The sequence below is a fragment of the Ambystoma mexicanum genome, chromosome 12, assembly GCF_040938575.1.
Source record: "Ambystoma mexicanum isolate Mex_15411 chromosome 12, UKY_AmexF1_1, whole genome shotgun sequence".
Classification (NCBI taxonomy): Eukaryota; Metazoa; Chordata; class Amphibia; order Caudata; family Ambystomatidae; genus Ambystoma; species Ambystoma mexicanum.
The window spans coordinates 1250706252-1250727630 of record NC_090936.1 but is presented as its reverse complement, the minus strand read 5'-3'; the positions used below and the strand labels follow the sequence as shown (position 1 = coordinate 1250727630).

At 50.4% G+C, this 21379-nt stretch overlaps 1 protein-coding gene across 3 annotated transcripts in view; it reads left to right on the top strand.

The window, feature by feature from the left end:
• The window catches only part of DRAM1 (DNA damage regulated autophagy modulator 1), a 492420-nt gene that overhangs the window by 428749 nt on the left and 42292 nt on the right, over positions 1-21379 (top strand). For 2 of the 3 annotated variants that reach the window (XM_069629937.1, XM_069629938.1), the window contains one exon: positions 4138-4230. The exons of the other annotated variant lie outside the window; for it this stretch is intronic. In XM_069629937.1, coding sequence (XP_069486038.1) covers positions 4138-4230 — 93 coding nt within the window. The remainder of the gene's footprint in view (positions 1-4137; positions 4231-21379) is intronic. 3 annotated transcript variants of the gene reach the window in all.

Sequence of the window (21379 nt, the reverse complement as noted above, 5' to 3'; positions counted from 1 at the left end):
GTTAGGGTCTTGCAATTAATCATAGCTTGTCTGCTGCCCCCCTTTTATTATTCGTAGCTAAATTTAATGGTCCCCGGCGTGCCAGGTTGTACCAATGTTGTGCAGGCTTCTGATTACGTCTGTCTCAATTCTGTGTCAGATCTCCATCTTCACCTTAGCCTTGTGGCTACCTCCAAGATCTATACCTTTCAGGGGTCTAGGGCTGGTTTGGGCAATCATATAGGTCAAACCACTGGATGCTCACCTTCTTGTCTGCTCTGTCAGGGACGAAGACTGTGCAGGGCTTCTCAAGTGTGTGTGTGGCACCAGCATCTCCGGGTCCCTGTGGGTTGGGGGGCAATCTCTCCGGGTCATTCTCTCTTTTCTCTGCGGTGTGGGCCCCACCTTAGGTTGTGCCCCTTCTTTCATACAGAGGCTGCTCCAGCTCACCGGAAATCACACTGCTACCCCGCGGTAGGTTAGTAAATCCTGGGCTCTGTACCAGCTATGCTTCTGATTTTTGGATGGGGGTGTCCGAGGCAGCTCTTCGTTCCAGGACTGACTCAAGGCTTTCCGTGTCCACTCCCGTGCAGGGACCCCGGGAGGCTTTAGGCGATCAAATTCAATATGTGGAATGCCTGTTGGATCTTATTGGTCAGGTTGTTACTAATAGGCCTCTCCGGGGTCTCCTAGGGAGAGCCTGCGAATATACCTCCAACCCTTCTCGTTGCGCTCCACTCTCACCACCCTGGTGTGCTCAGGCTGACGTCCTCGGAGCTCCGGGGGCTTTGAAGCTGGGGCAGTCGCTTGTGCCGTGAGCCGGAATGCTCAGTCCCCGCTGTCCACTTACTTGTTTGATGCCGCCGATCCTGGGCTGTCCCTCTCCAGTGGGGTCTATGGAGGGTGAGTTTGTGTGCAGAGGTCAAAGGTTGTTGGTACCGGTGAGCATGAGGGATACAGTTGTCAATTTGACACACGGAAGCCACATGGGTATGTCCAGAACAAAGTCCGTAATACAAATTGACTTCTGGTGGCCAGATATGGATGAATTCATTGAAATGCAGGAGAGGGAATGTGTGATTTTGTAAAGATAGTGGCAGCATTTTGGAGACCACAGTCCCCCCCATGGTTATTCCAAAGGTGCCCAAAGTGCTGTAGAACGCTGTGGAGAAAGATTTGCTTGGACTATTGAATGTCTCTGGTTCATGGGATAGCTATATAATAGTGGTTATGGATTTATTGTCAAAGTGGCGAGAGGTAGGAGCAGTAAGGGATGCCACGTCAAGAATAATTATTACGTTTTTAGAGAATGTGTTTTGGAGAGAGAGGTTTCCATCAAGGAGACTGAGTGATAATGGGCCACAATTTGTTTCTAGAGAATTTCAATCATGGTTAAGAGATGTGGGTGTTGTGCATAAAAGAACTGCAGTATATCATCCCCAGAGTAATAGGTGCATGGAAAGGTTCAACTGCATGGTGATGGATGGTATCAGGATATTGGTGAAGAATACAAGGATTGGCAAAGGGATTTTATCTGGAGGGTGTTTGAGTATAGAGTGACTCCTCATACTATCACTGGAAGGTCACTTTTGAAGTGATGAGGGGTCGTAAGCACAGCACATTGTTGGCGCCTGGATGAATGCATCTGTCAAAGATGGTGGTGACAGCTGGTAAACATATTAAGAAGTAAATTAAAAAGAGTGGTGAGGCATCCAAGTCAAGGTATGATGCTACATTTAGATGTAGGGTAACTGATTTCCTGTCGGGTGACATGGTAAAGAACAAGATTCAGAGGCAAGGAAGGAAGTGTGGGTTTAAGTTTTCAGGAGTACAAATTGTTGAGAGAGATTGTGGTAATGCTGTGAAGGTGGAAACCCAGCTAGCTAAATCTAGCTTGTCTTTGGAAAAATATGGAGTGGGCATTTTGTGATTCGTCTATGAACATGGCCATGGCCTTGTTTCACCTGCTACCAAAATGTACTCTGCCCAAACTAAGTCAGCAGCAATGTACGGGGCTGAACTGAGGGCCATTCGGACAGCAAGAAACTGCGTCTGGCGGAAAGATCCTTTTTGAAAACACTTCTAGGATTGCCCAAATCATGCCGAGTCCCCCCATTTGCATCGAATTGTGCCTCAGACCAATTCAGAAAGAGGTCCTATTCAGACTGGTCTTCTTTTGGCTGAGACTGAGGTCAGTCCCAGAACTGCAAATATATCGGGGTGCTTCTACTCACATATTGGTGGCAGAGGGTGGCAGATCTTGCCTTGGTTCCAACACATCAAAAACATGTTGGTGCAACTGGAACTGGGAGACGTTTGGCTGAACCCCCAGGGATTTACTAATGGCGATCTATCCAAAGCAAAAGATACCTCTCGGAGTATGATCAAGACTGAGTTAACCAATGACTGCATGCCATTAGCATCAAGAATCACTTGTTTCACAAGTCAACCATGGGGCTAGAAAAATACCTAGATCATGTTAGGCCCCCACTTGCGCGCAGCCTATATTTAAGGTTTAGATTTTCCCAACTGACCCTGGCATGCTGCAGTAAGAAATGGGTGCCCGATGGGACCAAGACATGCCCCGTCTGTGGATCTGCCAAAGAATATTTGCTCCATTTCCTCTTCTTTTGCAAAGGCTACCGTGTATCACGATGTACGTTTTTAAAAACAATATGCAACATGCATGGTATACGGCGTAATACGTCTCGCGCTCCAGCTTTTTAAAAGTTGTGATGATATAAAAGTGGTGTATTGTGTAGCAAGTTATCTCGCCCAGGCTTGGCGAGTAAGGGCAAAAACCATGAAAGAGGGACGCCTGGTGCCATTACACATAACCACTTTCCTACTTGTTTGCATTTTATCACTCTGTCAAATTAGATGCCGAATGGTGCTAAAATAATGTGGATTGTACCGACCACCATGATTTTAGAATACATTCAAGGTTTTAATACCGATTTTGATACCATATAATTTTGGTTGTATTGGTCTGAATGAACTATGTTCCTTGATTTATTGTATCAGTTATGTTTTCTTTATATGTGTATTCATGGCAGATGACTGTATTGTCGAACAAAACCCAGTTGAATTGTATAGAATAGCTTCTAGACTTGCTCAAAACCTATCCCATTCCATGAGAAGATGATGCAGAAAGACATGTAGGGATATGACAGGGCACTCACCTGGCCCCACCCCTAATATCATGTGGGTGTCTCTTATTAGACTAATCCATAATATGGATTATGGCCACAGTTTATCATGAGTGAATAGTTGTCTCTCCATGATGCTGGGAACCCATATTTAGAAGGATGGCCCTCAAAGAGGTCAGAACTTATAGCCAGGAGATTAGGACAACACCTCTAACTGGGAGGACCAAAGTGAGGGGGGCTGTGGACTCCCCTTACTACCTGGACCCACAGGGAACAAAAAGTGCCGGAGAAACGGGCTGAACATCTTAATCCCAGGGTTGAGGCAACAGTTGAGAACTGAGACTTGCCATTAGGACGTGGGTGGGATGCCGCACAGTGTCCCCCTAGACACGCACCGCAGTAGACCACCAGCATGCGGAAGCTGCTAGCTCATATTAATGATGATCGATAAGGAGGATCCTTTGCCTAGAGCAGAGGGTATCTACGGGACTGGGTAGAGGGGACCCACTATGCACTATGTGGGGTTAGAGTCTATGGGGAACTAAAATGCCTTATCAAATGCTGGGGTTACTATTTAAATAAAATAATAATAATAATAGCTTGAATGGGCATCCTAGTGGAGCCCTCCCTTTGGCTTCTCTTAATTAAGCACCGCAGTCATCACAAGCCGCCGCACGGATGGACCTTGTCTTCGGGCCGCTATCAAACCATGCTCTTATTGTGCACACAGACGACGCTGCGCTGGTCTATTTAAGACTAAATTCAAATGTACCCAGGGTGTCCCCCTGCCTCACCCATTAAATATGAAACATCAATCCATGTGCACAAAATCACAATGTTAGTTGAAATGTGTATTTAGTCTCAGTATTGGCAGAGCAGAAGTTGGCTTAGCTGGACTCATTCATGAAGCCTCAGTTTCAAGTAATGCTAGTGATATCTGGTAACATGTGACGATCACGCCCACCTCCTAACCTAACGCAGGCCATGTTGCTCTCCCCGTCTCCATCAGGATTCCAAGGTCCAGGTGGCGAGCGCTGTCTGTGAGTGGATCGTGGCCTTCGGGTTCGTGCTCTACTTCTTAACCTATATTCAAGAGTTCAAGGTAAGTGTTGACCGGAGAGCCCTTCCAGTGACTGGGTAAACCCTAAGGGCCCTGAGCAAAGGTATAGGCAGGATGGGGTTAATGCAAACCATATACTCTTCCTATAGTAGCCACAGTAAGGTGCCAGGGGCATCCACAGCAAGAGATACAGCTATCAACCGTCCAGTTTGTAATGAAAATTAAACCACTGTGGGACTATAGTATGGATGGGGCAGTTGAGAGTATGATATGAGGATATGGCATTTATAACGCGGCTGTACACAAGTGTTTCTGGTACTGGAGTATGGGTGGAAGATTTGAGGAGAGCTCTGAACATGCATACCACTGGTACTGGGCTGCAGGCTGGAACGTGGGGGAGTTGTGGACAGCACAGGACATTTTTATCAGTGGTACTGGAGTGTGGGCTGGAGCATTGGCCACAGTACTGCAAGTTTGTATTTGTATTTATTTTGTTTATATAGTGCTTTACTCCAAAACGCGGAACATTTTAACAACTTGATACATATAACATTAGAACAGTAGAAGCAAATTTCAATTATGAATCAAACCAACAAAACAGTAAGTAGAGCAATTAAACTGAAGGGAAGAGGGAGAGTAGTGCAGTAGGACTGAGAGGGAGAGGGAGAGGGAGGGGTGAGGAGAAGGAGGAGGGAAACAGAAGGGGAAAAGGTTAAGAGCGGGGTGGTGGGGGAGGGGAGGAAGATGATCAAGGGGAAAAAGATAAGGAAGGAGGGGGAGCAAGAAAGGGGAGGGGTTTCATGGCGGGGAATTGAGGAGAGATTTAAGTGAAGTTCGGAAGGAGGAGAAGGTAGGAATAGAGCGGATTGAGAGAGGTAAGGAGTTCCAGTGCAGGGGGGCTAGGAGCCTGAAGGAGTGGAAACGGGAGGGGGCACATGGGGAAAGAGGGACGGTGAGAAAGAAGTGGTCAGCAGAACTAAGGGAGCAGAAGGGAGTGTAGAAAGAGAGGCGCGAGGAGAGGTAAGGGGGAGCAAGACCATGGAGAGATTTAAAGACTAAGCAGAGAAAATTAAATTTAAGTTGGGAGTGAAAGGGTAGCAGAGATGGAGTCACGGGAAGTAAGGAGACAGAGGGTACAGACGGCAGAATGGTAGATAGATTTGAGGGGGGCGAGATGAGAAGTAGGTAGTCCAAAGAGTAAGGAGGAGCAGTAGAAGAGGCGAGAGAAAATAAGGGAGGAGAATAAAAGTTTAGTAGCATGGAAAGTGAGAGAGGGGCGGCCTTTGCGAATATTAAAGAGGTGGTAGCAACAGGCACAAGAGGTGAGAGCGATATGGTGGGAAAAAGAGAGCGAGGTGTCAAAGTGAATGCCTAGGCTGCGAGCGTGGACAGAGATAGGGAGATTAGAAGGAGGAAAGTGAATGAATGGTGGAGGAGAGTTTATAACAAGTTTATAACATTTGTGCTTGCGTGTCGGCTTGGAAGTTGAGGAGCACCCCGCCAGTTTATCATTTATGCTGTTGTGTGAGTGGGGGAGTCGAGGGAGTACTGGACATTTATATCTGAGGTACTGGAAGCTGTGGTTCGTCAGAAGATATGGACACAGTGATAACATTTCTAATGACTGTTTTATTAAATGATAAGGAAAAGGCCTATCTTTCCCTATTGCTGTATGAGTGTTCCCTGCCTAGGTAAATAACTAAGGCGCTCGTCAGTCATCAGCAAATGTCCACATGAATAAGCCTGCTGTCCAGAACCTGAGTCCAACTGACCTACCACTATTCTAACTAACTAAGGTCTGGTGAATGCTTCCCTTCTCCTGACATATACATACATTGGGTTTCCAAAAGACCGCTAGCGGAATTGTTATTTTGCCCAAATGATGAAATAAATTCAATTAGTTTTTGTGTTGAGTATCTTTAGATATCTCAATTGTTTTGATACCTTTGTAGTTAAAGTAAACAATCAGCCGCAAAGGAAGAGAGGAAAAAGAGAGAATCTTAGCATTTTGTTTATTTTATGCTGACAAAAAGTGTAGAAAAGACTTTTTTACAAAAATATAATACAAGTGATTTAACAAAAAGTGTAAAAAAGGACTGTTGTTGAAAAATATAAATCCAAAAATATAAGGGGAAATCAGGTATCACTACAGGTTTCAAGGGAGCAAACCTGACATATTATAACAAAAAGCAAAATTGCTGGGCTCCCGCGCCTAGTGTGGGTGTGAGCATGCGTTTTTACTGGATGACTAAAGAAATCACACTCAGGGATAATTAAAAGACAGTACAAAAATCAAAGTCTAAGGAAAATACAACCTGACCTCATTGGGGAATACGATTCACATAGAAATTTTAATAAAAAACATGCAAGTATTAAAATCAACTTTGTAAAACTAACATGCAAAATCTAGTATGCGTGCTGACAAAATGACTAGTGTTAACAACACAAAGCTTTATACAAATACTTCGCATTAGTATCTGTCTTTAGATATTTGCTTCATAGATCTAAAGACAGATACTAATGCAAAGTATTTGCTTCATAGATGCACTTTAGGTACCCTTTGACCAAGGCATCTAAATTAGAGACACCCAACAAAGAAGGTCTCTATCTATGTACTTTGTGTGGTTTCTTTGTTTGTTGTATTTTGATTGAAAATGTAAATCAGACCTATTTCAAAAAAGATAGAACAGCCTACAATTTTGTATGTACAATTGGAGCCATGTATGATGCTTGTACCTTGCCCTTTTGTAGCCAGATGGCCAATAGCACTTAGCGCTTTGTGTTGTTAACACTAGTCATTTTGTCAGCACGTATACTAGATTTTGCATGTTAGTTTTACAAAGTTGATTTTAATACTTGCATGTTTTTTTATTAAAATGTCTATGTGAATCGTATTCCCCAATGAGGTCAGGTTGTATTTTCCTTAGACTTCGATTTTTGTACTGTCTTTTAATTATCCCTGAGTGTGATTTCTTTAGTCATCCAGTAAAAACGCATGCTCACACCCACACTAGGCGCGGGAGCCCAGCAATTTTGCTTTTTGTTGAAAAATATAATACAAGTCATTTGAAAACAGTAGGTTGCTAATGAAAAAAGCAAAATTGATATGGACAATAAGAGGTTGTTCTCCAGGAACCCCTATTTGCACTTTGCGTTATCCTTTGATTCAGGCTAGCAGGACTTGGAGGCTTCTGTAACATAGACGTATACACGTTCTTATGAGTGGTTTGCTGTCCTGGAAATTAATGCCCCCCTCTTGCTGGGGTATGTTTTGTATATCTTTTGTCTTATGGGTGTCTCTGGACTTTACGTCATAGACTTCTCTTTCTGATATGTCCCATTCTCGGTTTCTCAAACTTGGGAATACTTTCCCTCCAGGCCAGTGTGTTAGTCTATCAGCTATTAATACTCTCTTTCTCAGATTCAATTGTAGTTCAGTTTCTCACATTATTAAGGTTCACCTTCATCACCTCTACATTCAATACTTTGTCCGTTTCACTGGGACTAGTTTCTCCTGTTGAATAACGAGTCCCTGGCAGCCTAGTCATCGTAAGTCATGCCACCACCGGGATCAATAGCCCCTTCTCTCCAGTCTCTTGCGGCAGGCAAACACTGGGTCCCCGGCACTCCTTTCTGGCTGTCAGAACACTTCTGAAAGTCACGGGCTCCGCGGCTTTCTGTGACTCCACCTCTCTCAGATGCACACGTTCACGGGCCCTCCTCTGGTTGTCTATGCGTCTCTCTTCCTTGCCTTGGCTCAGCTTGTCCACCTTTTTCAGTACACTCATCCCACGTAAGTGGATCTTTAAAGAGACAGAACCTTTCCTGGGAGCAACAACATGTTTTAGTTTTGCCTTCAGCCAAGTGTCCAGCTTTGATGTTGTTCTTCATGTCAGGCAGTCCCATATAGGCTGCCACGGGGAATGACTTAGGGAGTTCCTCAAAGGAACAGGAGTTCTCGTCCCCTAAGGGGGAGTCTCTCCCAGTGAGGCTCTGCTTGCTCAAACCCCTAGGGAGGGTTTTGCAAAGTGGGCTCATCTCCCCATCCTCAAAGGGGGAGAATCCTGCTTGGGCGGAAGTGCCAAATTCCCTCAATTCTTCACAAAGGATATAGCAATAGAGCTAGAGTGTGGCTGGTGGAGTTGAGGAAGGTACTAGAGTTTATATCAATGGTACTGGAGTGTGGGTGGTGGAGTTGAAGAGAATACTGGAAGTGTTTATGAATGGTACTGGAGTGTGGGTGGTGGAGTTGAAGCCAGCACTGGAAGTTTATATGAATAGTATTGGAGTGTGGGTACTGTCGTTGAAAAGAGTACTGGAAGTTTATATCAATGGTACTGGAGTGTGGGTGGTGGAGTTGAAGAGAGTCTTGGAGGTGTTTATGAATGGTACTGGAGTGTGGGTGGTGGAGTTGAAGCCAGTACTGGAAGTTTATATGAATAGTATTGGAGTGTGGGTACTGTCGTTGAAAAGAGTACTGGACGTTTATATCAATGGTACTGGAGTGTGGGTGGTGGAGTTGAAGAGAGTACTGGAAGCGTATATCAATTGTACTGGAATGTGAGTGGGGGGTTGAAGAAAGTACTGGATGTTTATATAAATGCCCCTGGTGTGTAGGTGGGGGAGTGGAAAATATTACTGTACGTTTATGAATGGTACTGGAGTGTGGGCGGTGGAGTTGAAGAGAGTACTGGATGTTTATATCAGTAGTACCGAGTGTGTGCAGGGGAGTGGAAGACAGTACTACAAGTTTATATCAATGGCACTGGAGTGTGGGCGGAGGAGTGGAAGAGAGTACTGGATGTTTATATCAATTGTACTGGAGTGTGTGTGGGGGAGTTGAAATGAGTACTGGAAGTTAATATCAATGGCACTGGTGTGTGGGCGGGGGAGTAGCACAGAGTACTGGACATTTATCAATGGTTCTGGATTGTGGGTAGCGGAGTTGAAGAGAATACTGGATGTTTATAGCACTTGTACTGGAGTGTGGTGTGCTAGAAATAGGAGTCAGACCACTGGACCAGATTTAACAGAGAAAGATTTATTTAACTTAAATCTAACACAGTCTAACCTTGCCTTACTGCTTATAATGTGTCACGCCACTTTTGGGGAGACCGGGGTCCGTTGCACCCGCTCCCTCTCCCACCTCCTGGCGGATCTACCCGCGCTTTCGCGCTTGGGCGTTTGCCGGGGGGAGAGGTGCTGGGGCCGGTGCTAGAGGGCTGCGGCGCATGCGTGGGAAACCACTGTCTCGGTTCCGCGCATGCGCCGTAGATTGGGCCTCCGCGCTGGGAAGGGCTTGCCTTCCAAGCCTCGTTCTGGGTCCGCCGGCGCTCGGAGACGAAACGGCTTGCGTTTCAGGCCTCGCGAGTGCCGGCGGCCCATAAGAGGAACCGCGAGCAGTAGCAATTCGCGTCTCAACGCGGTTGCTACGGTCGTGTTGCTCGCTCCTGCTTCTTGTGGTTCCTGTTCCCTGTGCCTGGTCTTGCTTCAGCTCCAGCCTTTTCTTTGGTTCCCCTGCCTTGCTGGTCCCCAGCCTGCCTGGTTCCCAGTCTCCTGTTACCTGCTTGGGTTCTCCTTGGCCCCTGTCTGCTCTATGAGCCTCCCTGGGGTCCAGTTCCCTGTCCCCTTCTTTTCCCTGGGGATCCCTGCTCCTTGTCCTGGGTTCTCCCTGGGTCTTTCTGGGCTTAGCCTCTCCTCCAGCTTTCCTGGGGCCCTCGTTCACTGTCCTTGGATTTACCTTAGGGATCCCAACTCTTGGTGGACTCCCCTCCCAATCTGGTTCCCTCTTCCTGTCTGGACCTGCCTGGTGCCTCATCCTTTGGACCTACTGTACCTCGAGCAGATCAGTCATCCCAGACCAGTTACGTGAAGCTGCTTGAACTTGTCTCCCTGTGGACTGGGGGCCTTACCTGGTATTCATCTGAGAGGTTCCTGGACTATCTTGCTTCATCACCGGATCACGTACCTTTGGAATAGACTCTTTTGGACTTCACCCGTATCCAGTAACTTTCCATCAGACCGTGGCCTCTCCTGCCTGTGCTTGCACAGTCCCTTCGTCACGTTAATCAGGAGAGTGCCTTCCGTGACGCTGGGAGTTGGTCCATTCACCACCCTGTGTCATTAGGGTGGTGGAGAGGCTGGTTCCCCGAGTCACATGCTCGTCATTTCACTGGAAGCAGCCTGGCGGTCCCAACTAGATCCACTGTCAAGAAAACAGGTACAGAGTTCTCATGCACTTCTCTGCTTGACAGATTGAGACGCCTGCCTTCAGACCCAGAGATGGAGGACTCGCAAGAGATGCGGAACGAATTACAAGCACTCAGGGCGGAGATGACTGCCTTACGCCAGGAAAATCAGACTCTACACCAAATGATGACCCAAGGGGCTATGAGTACCTCGCAGGTTGAAGGATCCTTGGCACATACAACACCAATCAAGTTCGATGGAGATCCACGTCGAGTGGCTGAATTTTGTAACCACTGTCGAATCCATTTCCTTTTCAGGTCGACACATTTCAACAACGATAAAGCCAAGATTGGCTACATCTTGGGGAATTTAACCGGGAATGCTCTGGCCTGGGCGACTCCATTTGTAGTAACAAACAGTCCAATTCTGAATGACTTAGCAGTCTTTGAAAAAGCATTCCTCGAGGTTTTCCAGACGCCAAACCTGGCCTCAGCTGCGCAGAATCAACTGATGGATTTAAAACAGGGGAGTGCCGACATGATAACATACATCAGTCGCTTCCGCCTATTGGCAACCGATTCCCAATGGCCTGAAATCACACAAAAAACTCTGTTTCGTCGTGGGCTGAGAGAGGAGTACAAGGATGAGCTACTCCACATTCCTGAACCAGAGTCTCTTCAACATCTAATCGATCAGGTGCTCCGAAGTGATCAGAGACTTGCAGAACGAAAGACCGAGAGACGTCGGCTTGAGAGAAGTTCTCCCAGAACGACCAGTTTACCTGCCGGATCGTTTGGTTCTACCGAGTCTGGGCCAGAGCCAATGCAATTGGGTGCCATGAGGGGTCCGTTATCTGAGGAAGAGAGAAGACGGAGAAGAACGTTTCGGTTATGTCTCTATTGTGGAGCTGCCGGGCGTTATCTGGGTACGTGCCCCTTACGACCCCAGAAGAAGAAAGCGGGAAACTAGAGGACCTGTCGCGTATTGGGAAGGCAGCGACAGGTCCCATTTCCTCCTCAGACCTTTCCCCGTTTTGCTCAGAACTTAACCCCATGAAACCTGCAGTGTTACAGACTTTGAAGATTCAGATCAAGTTGCCTGACAGAACCCTGGAAGTATTTGGCCTGTTGGATAGCGGGGCTTCCAGCAATTACATTGATGAGACTTTTGCTTCTGTAAACCGGATTCCACTCCTGCCCAGACCCACTGCTCTGCCCGTGGAAGTCATCGACGGAACCCCTTTGTCTTCCGGACCCGTCCGTCAATGTACAGTGGGCCTACTTCTTCAGATTGCCGACCATTTTGAAAATCTCGCTTTGGATGTCATCAAGTCATCAAGTCCCCTACCTACAAGGTGGTTTTGGGGTTACCCTGGCTGCAACATCATAATCCGGCAATTGATTGGAGAACGCACACTTTGACCTTCTCCTCCGCAGTTTGTGCCCAGAAGTGCGGTTTGTCTGCTCCGATCCGAGCTTCTTCGACCCCCTTGGAATCTATTGGCAAAGGGGTCAGTGTGTGTTCCACCTCTCAAGTTCCACTGGTATATGCTGATTTTGGACAAGTGTTTTCTGAACCAGGCGATATACCTCTACCACCACATCGCTCGTTTGATTGTTCAATCGAGTTGTTACCGGACTGCGTGATTCCTCATGGGAAACTGTACGCTTTGACACGGGACGAGAGACAAGTGCTTCAAGACTACTTGTCGGATTGTTTACAGAAAGGATACATAGTTCCGCCCAAGTCGCCCGCAGGGTTTCCCCTGTTTTTTGTGAAGAAGAAAGAGGGCACTTTGAGACCTTGTGTGGACTATCGACAACTAAACGACATAACTATCAAAGACCGGTACCCACTTCCATTGATTCGCAGTATCCTGGAAACACTACACACAGCCCGGATCTTTACCAAACTAGACTTACTTGGAGCCTATCATCTTGTGCGCATCAAGAGTGGAGATGAATGGGGGCGTGGCTTGGAGCGCCAACGATGTGGCTGCTCCCCTGAGGCCCGCCGTGCGAAGCCCGCCGTTTCTGGGCCCCTAATGCGGCTCCGCGCCTTGATACCGGAGCCCAACTGATCCCAAGGACGTCGGAGGACCTGGGGCCCATGCAGGCCGAAGCGGAGACCATGACGCCCGACGGGGACGAAGTTATCCGCCCCGGTTCCCCGAGCCGTCCTCAGCAACGACTCCCTAAGATGGCGGCCGGGCTCGTCTCTCGACCCAGGAGGGCGGGGAGAGCCTCCTGAAGCCGCTTCCGGACGCGGCTTAGCTCCTCGAGCGCCCGGGGCGCGGCGGAGCGACATCAGCCCCCCCGGACTTCTCCTCCGGTGGTCTCCCCGAAGCGACCCTTGCACAGCTGCGCCGCCCGCGGGGGGCCCCCGCTTCCCGCACTACCGCTCCAGGCCTGCACACGACTGCCTGACGAAGAACGGCACGGACGGTGCCCATCAGGTAGGGGTTGCTGGGGGTGAGGACCCCTCTGAGGCCACACGGGTGAAGCCCTCCGGATCTGCCACAGCGCCTGAGGTGGGGGCCGCGCCATCACCACCCTCCCCCCCCTCCGCCCTCCGGCGGGCTCCTGCCTCCACTCCTCTCTGCCAAAGACCTAGAGATCCAGACCCCATACGCCGCACTCCTGGGGCGCCCCGGCCCATACCATCATCTGGGGCCTCCGCTCAGGCCCGGGACCTGGCGGTCCCCTCCCACTACCATCCCCACTCACAGCTGCAAGCCCCGAGGAGGGCCTGACCAACGCCGCCCACCTGGAGCCCTGGCCCGGGGCTCTCTCTGACGCCCCCCGAAGCACCTAGGCTAACCCCCGGTTGGCCTGACTCCGGAGGGGTAGCCCCCTTCAGCCTCGGAAGCGACCCGACGGCGTATTTCCTGGGGCGCCCCGGCCCACTGCATTACCCGCTCTGTTCTCTCTGGCCCAGTCCCAAGTAGGCGCACATCAATCTATCTGCCTACCGGATCCTTCGCCCCACTCATTTGCCTACCACCAAGACTTGGAGAGCTCACCCCCTTGTCCGAAGCCACTGTGCACCGGCCAAGCTTGGAACCAGCATTCCCTCTCCGCAATCAAGAGCCTTGACACTCATCCACAGGGTGGGCCTTCCAAACCATCTCCCCACCCACGATTCGCCAACATGTCGAGACAGTCGAAAGTTATTAAAAACGTGGACATTGCTACCATGCTCACCGCTCCTGACAAGGGAAAGAAACCGGACTCAGTTACCCCCACCCCAATGATCTCCCAGGAGGTGGGTGACACCCCAGCTACCAGAGGTGATCTACTGGCGTTTATGGCAGACATCAAAGCCGAGTTTCGGTCCTGCATATCGGAACTCACCTCCAAATTGGAACAAACGGACCACAGGGTGACCGAAGTGGAGCAGAGACTGAGTGAGATCGAGGATCGCTCCCAAGACCAAACAGCTGCCATGGGAGATATTCAGCAGACAGTAAGAGCCCTCCAAGACAGGTGCGAAATCCTCGAATACAAACAAGAGGACCTGGAAAACAGAGCTCGTCGGAATAACCTCCGAATCCGGGGAGTTCCGTCCTCAGTCCCCGACCAAGATCTTGCAGGCTACATAGGAGACCTCTTCCAAACCCTCCTCCCACAACTAGATAAATCCCAACTGCTGCTGGACCGGACTCACAGACTGCGTCCGCGTCGGGGAGTAGACTCCGACCAGTCCCCGGATGTCATTACGAGAGTTCACTATTTCTCCACAAAAGAAGCTATCTCCGCTATCAGTCGGTCCGGAGATGAACTCTCCTTTCAAGGTCACCCTCTTCAAATTTATCAGGATCTCTCCCTCTCAACCCTTCAGAAAAGAAGGGCCCTCCGACCTTTAACCCTCTTCCTTCAGGAGCGTAAAGTCAAATACAGATGGCTCTTCCCCACAGCATTGCAATTCTCGTATAATGGCTCCCTCCGGAGAATATCCCACTTAGAAGATGCCGCTAAAATCATGCAGACGTCCTCCTCCCCTGAAGGAACTACCTCCCCGGACTTGGAAGCCTCGGGGAGCCCTACGTCAGCCCTCCCTCCCCAACCCAGGCGTCCTCCATGGTCCAAGGCCTCCCGAAGCAGGAGAAGATAGCCCGAGTCCGAGCGGCCCTGGGTGTCCTCCGCTCCTCCGGCGTCCCGGACGCCCAACGCCCTTTCAGCTAAATTCAGAAACAGTAACTCCGGCCCAACACAGTCCTACGTTCGCCCAGCGCGGCGGGCTTCCTTCACGGCCTATGCCCCCCCTCCAAGGTCCGCTCCATCTTAGAGTCCTTGGATGCAAACGTTACTTTGCCAGATACGATTGGCCCTGTTGGCCTGGGGTGGGGTTACACCTACAATGTTTCCCACCCCGCTAGTTAAAAAGTTGGCCTCCCGTTGGGGGCCTCTGTTAAAACTGCAAGTGCGGTACAGATCACCTCTACACCCTCTACACGATGGCAGCTAATGGACAACCTGGAGTCCCCCCTCCGTCCCCCAAGCAAGGAACCTCTGGCTCCCCGATCCCGGAACACCAGACGCTGAGATGCCTTTCCTGGAATGTTAACGGACTCAACTCTCCCCCCAAGCGCAAATCGATTCTCCAGAAGCTACAAGATGAGGAGGCCGGTGTGGTGTTCCTTCAAGAGACTCATCTCCTCCCGGCAGACTTTGGCCGGCTCCGATCTAGCATGTATTCACGCCAGTTCTTCGCCTCGGGGAACTCTAAAAAGGGGGGCACAGCAATTATATTTCGGAAAGACCTGCGCCCCCAGATCTTGGACTCCATGATGTGCCCGGAGGGCCGCTTCGTGGCCATCAAGTGCCTCCTGCTGGGGGATCTCTACACCTTGATATCGGCATATGCACCCAACTCGGGACAGGCAACTTTCTATGATTCCCTGGGCTCCTCCCTCTCAAGCTTTGCGGAAGGCCAGACAATAATCGGAGGGGACTTCAACGGGGTTCCAGACCCCACTAAAGACAAATCCAACCCCCCTGCTCTTGGCGAGTTCGGTCAGGCCCTCAGTCTGCTGCGGCTCTTCAGAACCCTGGAGGTGGTGGATACATGGCGGGTGCTTCACCCCACCGAGAAAGACTACTCTTTCTTCTCGGGCGTTCACCGAACTCACTCCAGAATTGACCTCATTCTATCTTCCCCCCAAACTCTCGCCCTCGCTAATGAAGTGTCTATAGGCCAGCGAATTCTATCAGACCATGCTCCGATAATAATGGAACTAAGCATTCAGAACACCCACGCTAAGGCGACACGCAGATGGGCGCTCTATGACCCAATCCTCAATGATATGTCAATCAGAGACAATATAGCCACCACCATCAAGAACTTCTTTGAGGAGAACCCAGCCGCGGACACCTCCCTAGCCAATAACTGGGATGCAATGAAAGCTGTAGTTAGGGGATCCTTGATAGCCCAAGGCGTAGCATACCATCGAAACCGGAAACAGATCCGCCTATCCCTGGAGGAGGACTTGCGAGCAGCTGAGGAAGCCCAGAAAAAGAGTGGCTGGTCTCCCAGAACACAGAGAGCGCTCCGCTCGGCCAGGAAGAAATTGGAGGCCCACTATGCAGAACACACTGCGCAACTCTTGGCGAAGACCAAACAATTTTACTATGCCAAAAGCAACAAGGCCAACAAGTTACTGGTGGCCAAGCTAGCTAAAACGAGACGGACCAACACAATTATAGGGCTCCGAGACCCACAGGGGGTGATACACCACTCCGAACAGACGAAACTACAACTAGCTTCGGACCACTTAACCCAGGTCATGACAGCACCCCCCCGAGATCGGTCCAGGCAGGAGGCATACCTGCGGAACGCAGCCTTGACACGTCTCTCAGATTCCACACGAGAGCAGTTGGAAGCCCCGATAACAGATGAAGAAGTTGACGAAGCCATCAAGGCCCTCAAATCGCGGGCCCCGGGCCCAGACGGATTCTCCCCGAGGTTCTATAAGATATTTAAGCTCCAACTTATCCCCCATATGGTGGCCCTTTTCAACTCTTTCCAGGTCTCGGGATCTGTGACCCCCACGATGCAAGAGTCGGTGACGGTCCTCCTTCCTAAGCCGGGGAAAGACCCGAGAGATCCGGCGTCATACAGACCCATCGCCTTACTGAATATCGACGCCAACCTGTACTCGAAGATTTTGGCTAACCGCCTGGCACTTATCCTCCCGGAAATAATCCACCCCGACCAAACAGGCTTCATTCTTCACCGAGCAGCAGGGGACAACATCCGGCGGACTCTGAACCTAGTGAACATCGCCCACCGCAACTCCCAAGGCCTCGCCATAATGGCCCTGGACGCAACCAAAGCCTTTGACAGAGTCGATTGGTTCTATCTGGAATGCACCCTGGAAGCATTTGGGTTCGGCCCCACAGCCCAAGCCATGATCCTGGCGAACTACAAGCAGCCCAAAACCATCCTCAGGATCAATGGCGCCCACTCAGCCCCGATACCTCTGTCTTGTGGGACAAGGCAGGGCTGCCCGCTGTCACCCCTACTCTTCGCCCTCACAATGGAGCCCTTCGCCCAGAAGATCAGGCGGAATGAATCCATTAAGGGACTTCAGGTGGGCCCGTCCCACCACAAAATCGCTCTCTACGCGGACGATGTACTATTGACACTTACGGAAGCCAGTACCTCAGCGAAGCACGCCCTGGCCGAAATAAAGGAATTGGGGGAGGTCACCGGCTTTACTATCAACTTCGCCAAATCAGTGGCCCTAGGAATCGGCCTCCGCCCAGAAGAAAAAGAGGCGTTAACGGATCTGTGCCCGATCGAGTGGAGGGACCACTCGATCCCCTACCTGGGAGTTCTCATCCCAGCGAACCCAAAGGAGACCTATCAGGCGAACTTTCCCAAACTGATCAAGGAGCTGGAGGGGGACCTGAAGCGCTGGACCACGCAAGAGATCTCACTAATGGGCCGGATCACAGCCGTCAAAATGAACCTGCTCCCTAGGTTCCTCTATGCCTGCTCATCCCTATCGGTGCCCTTCCCGGCCCAGACCCTCCACGACTTACAGAGGAAGATATCGAAATTCATATGGAAAGGCAAAAAGGCCAGGATCCCCCACAAGACCCTGATTGGTAACGCCAGGCTAGGAGGCCTAGGGGTCCCGGACCTGCAGGCCTATAGGACAGCGGCGCAACTGTCACACCTACACGCCTGGCAGTCGAACACGGCCCGCCCCAGATGGGTGGAACTGGAGCAAGCCCAGCTTCCGCTCCCCCTCCGGTTCCTCCCTCACATCCAACCTTCTCTCAGGGCGCGCTGGAAGGACATCCTACTGACAACGAAGCAGACCCTAAGCTCCTGGGACTGGGCTCTAAAGCAGAAGGGAATCCCGAGGGGCCGGGGCCCCCTTTCACCGATCTTTCACAACCCCGACTTCTCCCCGGGATCTCTCCCCCGCAACTTCCAGAATTGGATAGACGGGGGCCTTGAAACCCTGGGGCAGATGTACTCCGAAAACAGACCCCGGACCTTCGAACAGTGCAAGGAGACTTTTCGGCTTCAAGAGAGGGACAGATTCACATACTGCCAGCTCCGCCACTGGTGTTCACACCCCCAGACCCTCCAGGCGGCAACTCGCCCCCCGACTCCACTGGAGCTAACTCTCGCGGATCTGCCGGCCAGAGGAAGAACTTCAGCCATATATAGACGCTTCTCGAGGGATTTTCTGGCGGCAAAAACTCGATCCATGGCTCAGTGGGAGGCGGACCTAGGCCATCCGATCGATGACCAAACCTGGGTAGACATATGGTCCCGCACCCACTCCTCCTCCACCTGCGTCACCAACAAAGAATGTGCATACAAACTCACCCTGCGCTGGTATTACCCCCCTCTCAGACTCCACCACATGAATCCACAAGTGGACCCCGCCTGCTGGAGAGGCTGCAGTCAACCAGGCTCTTACTTTCACATGTGGTGGACGTGCCCCAAGATCCAGCAATTCTGGACCAGGTGTCTCTCAACCATTGAACAAATCACCGGCTCCGCCCTCCCACTGGACCCTGAGACAATTCTACTGGGGATCCCGATCCCCGAAATCTACCCCCGCTCCGGCAATAGGGCTAAGCTCCTCACACAATGCCTCTTGGCGGGCAAGACAGTTCTGGCCCGTTTCTGGAAGTCACAAGACGGCCCCTGCCTAGCCCACTGGTGGGGAAAATTGTGGGACATCTTAATAGCGGAAAAGGTCACCGCAGCGAGAGCAGGGACTCTGCACCGCTTCCAGAATGTATGGGCCCCAGTGCTGGACTATGATCAGCGATTTCCCGCAATGACGTTCAAACCAATCAACGCCCGTTGGGCCCTGAGGGACCAGGAGAGTACGCACCAGGCGGGGGTGATAGACTGAATCTCTGGCCCGGGAAAACCGGAATGATGGGGGGAAAGGGACACAAAGCCAAAATCTTTTCTTTGCTATATTATACTGCCATCCGATACTGTATGTAACCTATACTGCCTTGCTATAAATAAACATATTTAAAAAAAAAAGAGTGGAGATGAATGGAAAACGGCATTTAAGACACCTTTTGGGCATTTCGAGTATAGAGTCATGCCATTCGGTCTGTGTAACGCCCCAGCTATCTTTCAACGGTTCATGGACAACATCTTTGGTGATCTTATTGGCTTGTCAGTCTGGGTATACCTGGACGATATCCTGGTTTTTTCCAGAACCATCGAAGAACATGTGGGACATGTACGTGAGGTCCTTCGCCGTCTGTCTCTCAGTCATTTATTCGCAAAGGAGGAGAAATGCTGCTTTCACCAGCCCAGTATAGAATTCTTGGGGTTTGTGATCAATCAAGACGGGGTAGAGATGGATCCCAAGAAAGTTCGAGCTATTCAGGAGTGGAAACAACCCCATGACATAAAATCTTTACAACGCTTCTTGGGATTCGCTAATTTCTATAGGCGCTTTATTCCACGGTTTTCTCAAATCTCAGTGCCCCTCACCAGGCTGACCAGCAGTAAGATCATTTTCAAGTGGGATTCCCTTGCGTCTCAGGCATTCGACACCTTGAAGTCGGCCTTCATGGCCTCCCCGATTTTGCGTCACCCACAGGATGACTTACCTTATATTGTGGAAGCAGACGCTTCGAATTTCGCAGTTGGGGCGGTTCTCCTGCAAAGAGATCCGGTTACGTCTGTTGAACATCCAGTGGCCTACTTCTCACGCAAGTTGAATCCCAGCGAAAGAAATTATGCGGTCATCGAGAAGGAGCTGTTGGCCATCAAAACCGCATTTGAGGAATGGAGGCATCACCTACTTGGAGCCCGTTTTTCAGTAGAGGTTCGTACCGATCATCGTAACCTGCAGTACCTGCGCTCCCTGCAATGTCGAACGCCCCGTCAGGCTAGGTGGGCCTTCTTTTTCTCTCCATTCGTGTTTCATGTCACATATGTTCCAGGAGCCTCCAACTTGAAGGCGGATGCCCTCTCCCGATCACTGGAAAAAGTGGAAGAAACGTCCAGTTCGGATCAGCCGCTGATTTCCCCTCACCATTTCCTGTTGACGTTGTCTCCTCATCTACAGTCAATTGCTGATGCCACCCGGACGGATCCTGAAAGATCAGACCTTCTTCGGCGAATGTCGGTATCGGAGCATGACGGGCTCCTGTTTTGCCGGAAGAGGCTTTACATCCCCAAGGGTACGATTCGAGATGGCATATTGCATGGGTTTCATGATTCACCTATTGGGGGTCATCGAGGGGTGAGAGCTACACGTGAGCTGATATCCCGACAGTTTTGGTGGCCTAGGTGGGCTACCGACGTCCAGAAATACATTGAGAGTTGTCCCGTCTCTGCCCAATGTAAGGTTTCTAGAAGACGACCTTTGGGACTGCTAGTACCCACAGAATTAGCACCATACCCATGGCATACCATCGCTACGGATTTTGTGGTTGATCTACCTCCTTCTGACGGGTTTACTTGTATAATGGTCGTGGTGGATAGCTTCACTAAATATGCTCATTTCATCCCGTTTAACAGGATCCCTACAGCTACGCAGATGGCTTCAGCTTTTCTCCATGAGATCTATCGACTACATGGTCTTCCTGAAAAGATTATCTCGGATCGTGGTTCTCAATTTCTCTCTGCTTTCTGGAACAAGGTGTGTGGTCATCTGGGAATTCGCAAAGCTTTGAGCTCTGGCTATCACCCGCAGACCAACGGGCTCACCAAAAGGACAAATCAGACTCTGGAGGAGTATCTCCGTTGTTTTGCTAACGCAACTCAGTCCAACTGGAAGGCGTACCTAGATCTTGCAGAAGTATCCTACAACAATACTGTCCATGCTTCTATTGGAGTTAGTCCGTTCTTCTGCTCAGCGGGTCAACATCCCAAGTTGGTGCCATTTCATCCTGTGCCCACCAGTACAGTTCCATCTGCTGATGTCCTGGTCTCTACCATTCAACGACAACAGGAATTGGCTTGCAGGATCCTGAAGGAAGCCAAGGAGCGGATGAAGGCCCAGGCTGACAGGAAAAGGAGTGTGGAACCAGACTTTCGGATTGGGGATAGGGTTTGGTTGTCATCCAAGAACCTGCCACTTCGCAATTTACCGGTCAAATTAGCTCCCCGGTATTTTGGTCCCTTCAAAATCACCAAACGGTTGTCTTCTGTGGCCTTTCGCCTTCAGCTACCTCATTCTTGGCATGTACACCCTGTTTTCCATGTCTCCCTAATGAAGCCCTATGTGGTCGATCCCTATGGCCGATCCTGTCCTCGGCCAGCCTCTGTCCTTGTGTAAGGGGTCCCTGAATTCGAGGTTCAGGAGATTTGCGATGCCCGCTATCGCAGGGGGTGCTTCATTTTTTGGTTGATTGGAAGGGGTACCCGGCTTGTGATCGTACTTGGGAACCACGTCGGCATGTGCATGCTCCCTGCTTGGTTCGCGAGTTCTATGATCGATTTCCTTGGAAGCCTGGGGCCCTGGGCCTTTCTGGGAGGGGGCATAGTGTCACGCCAC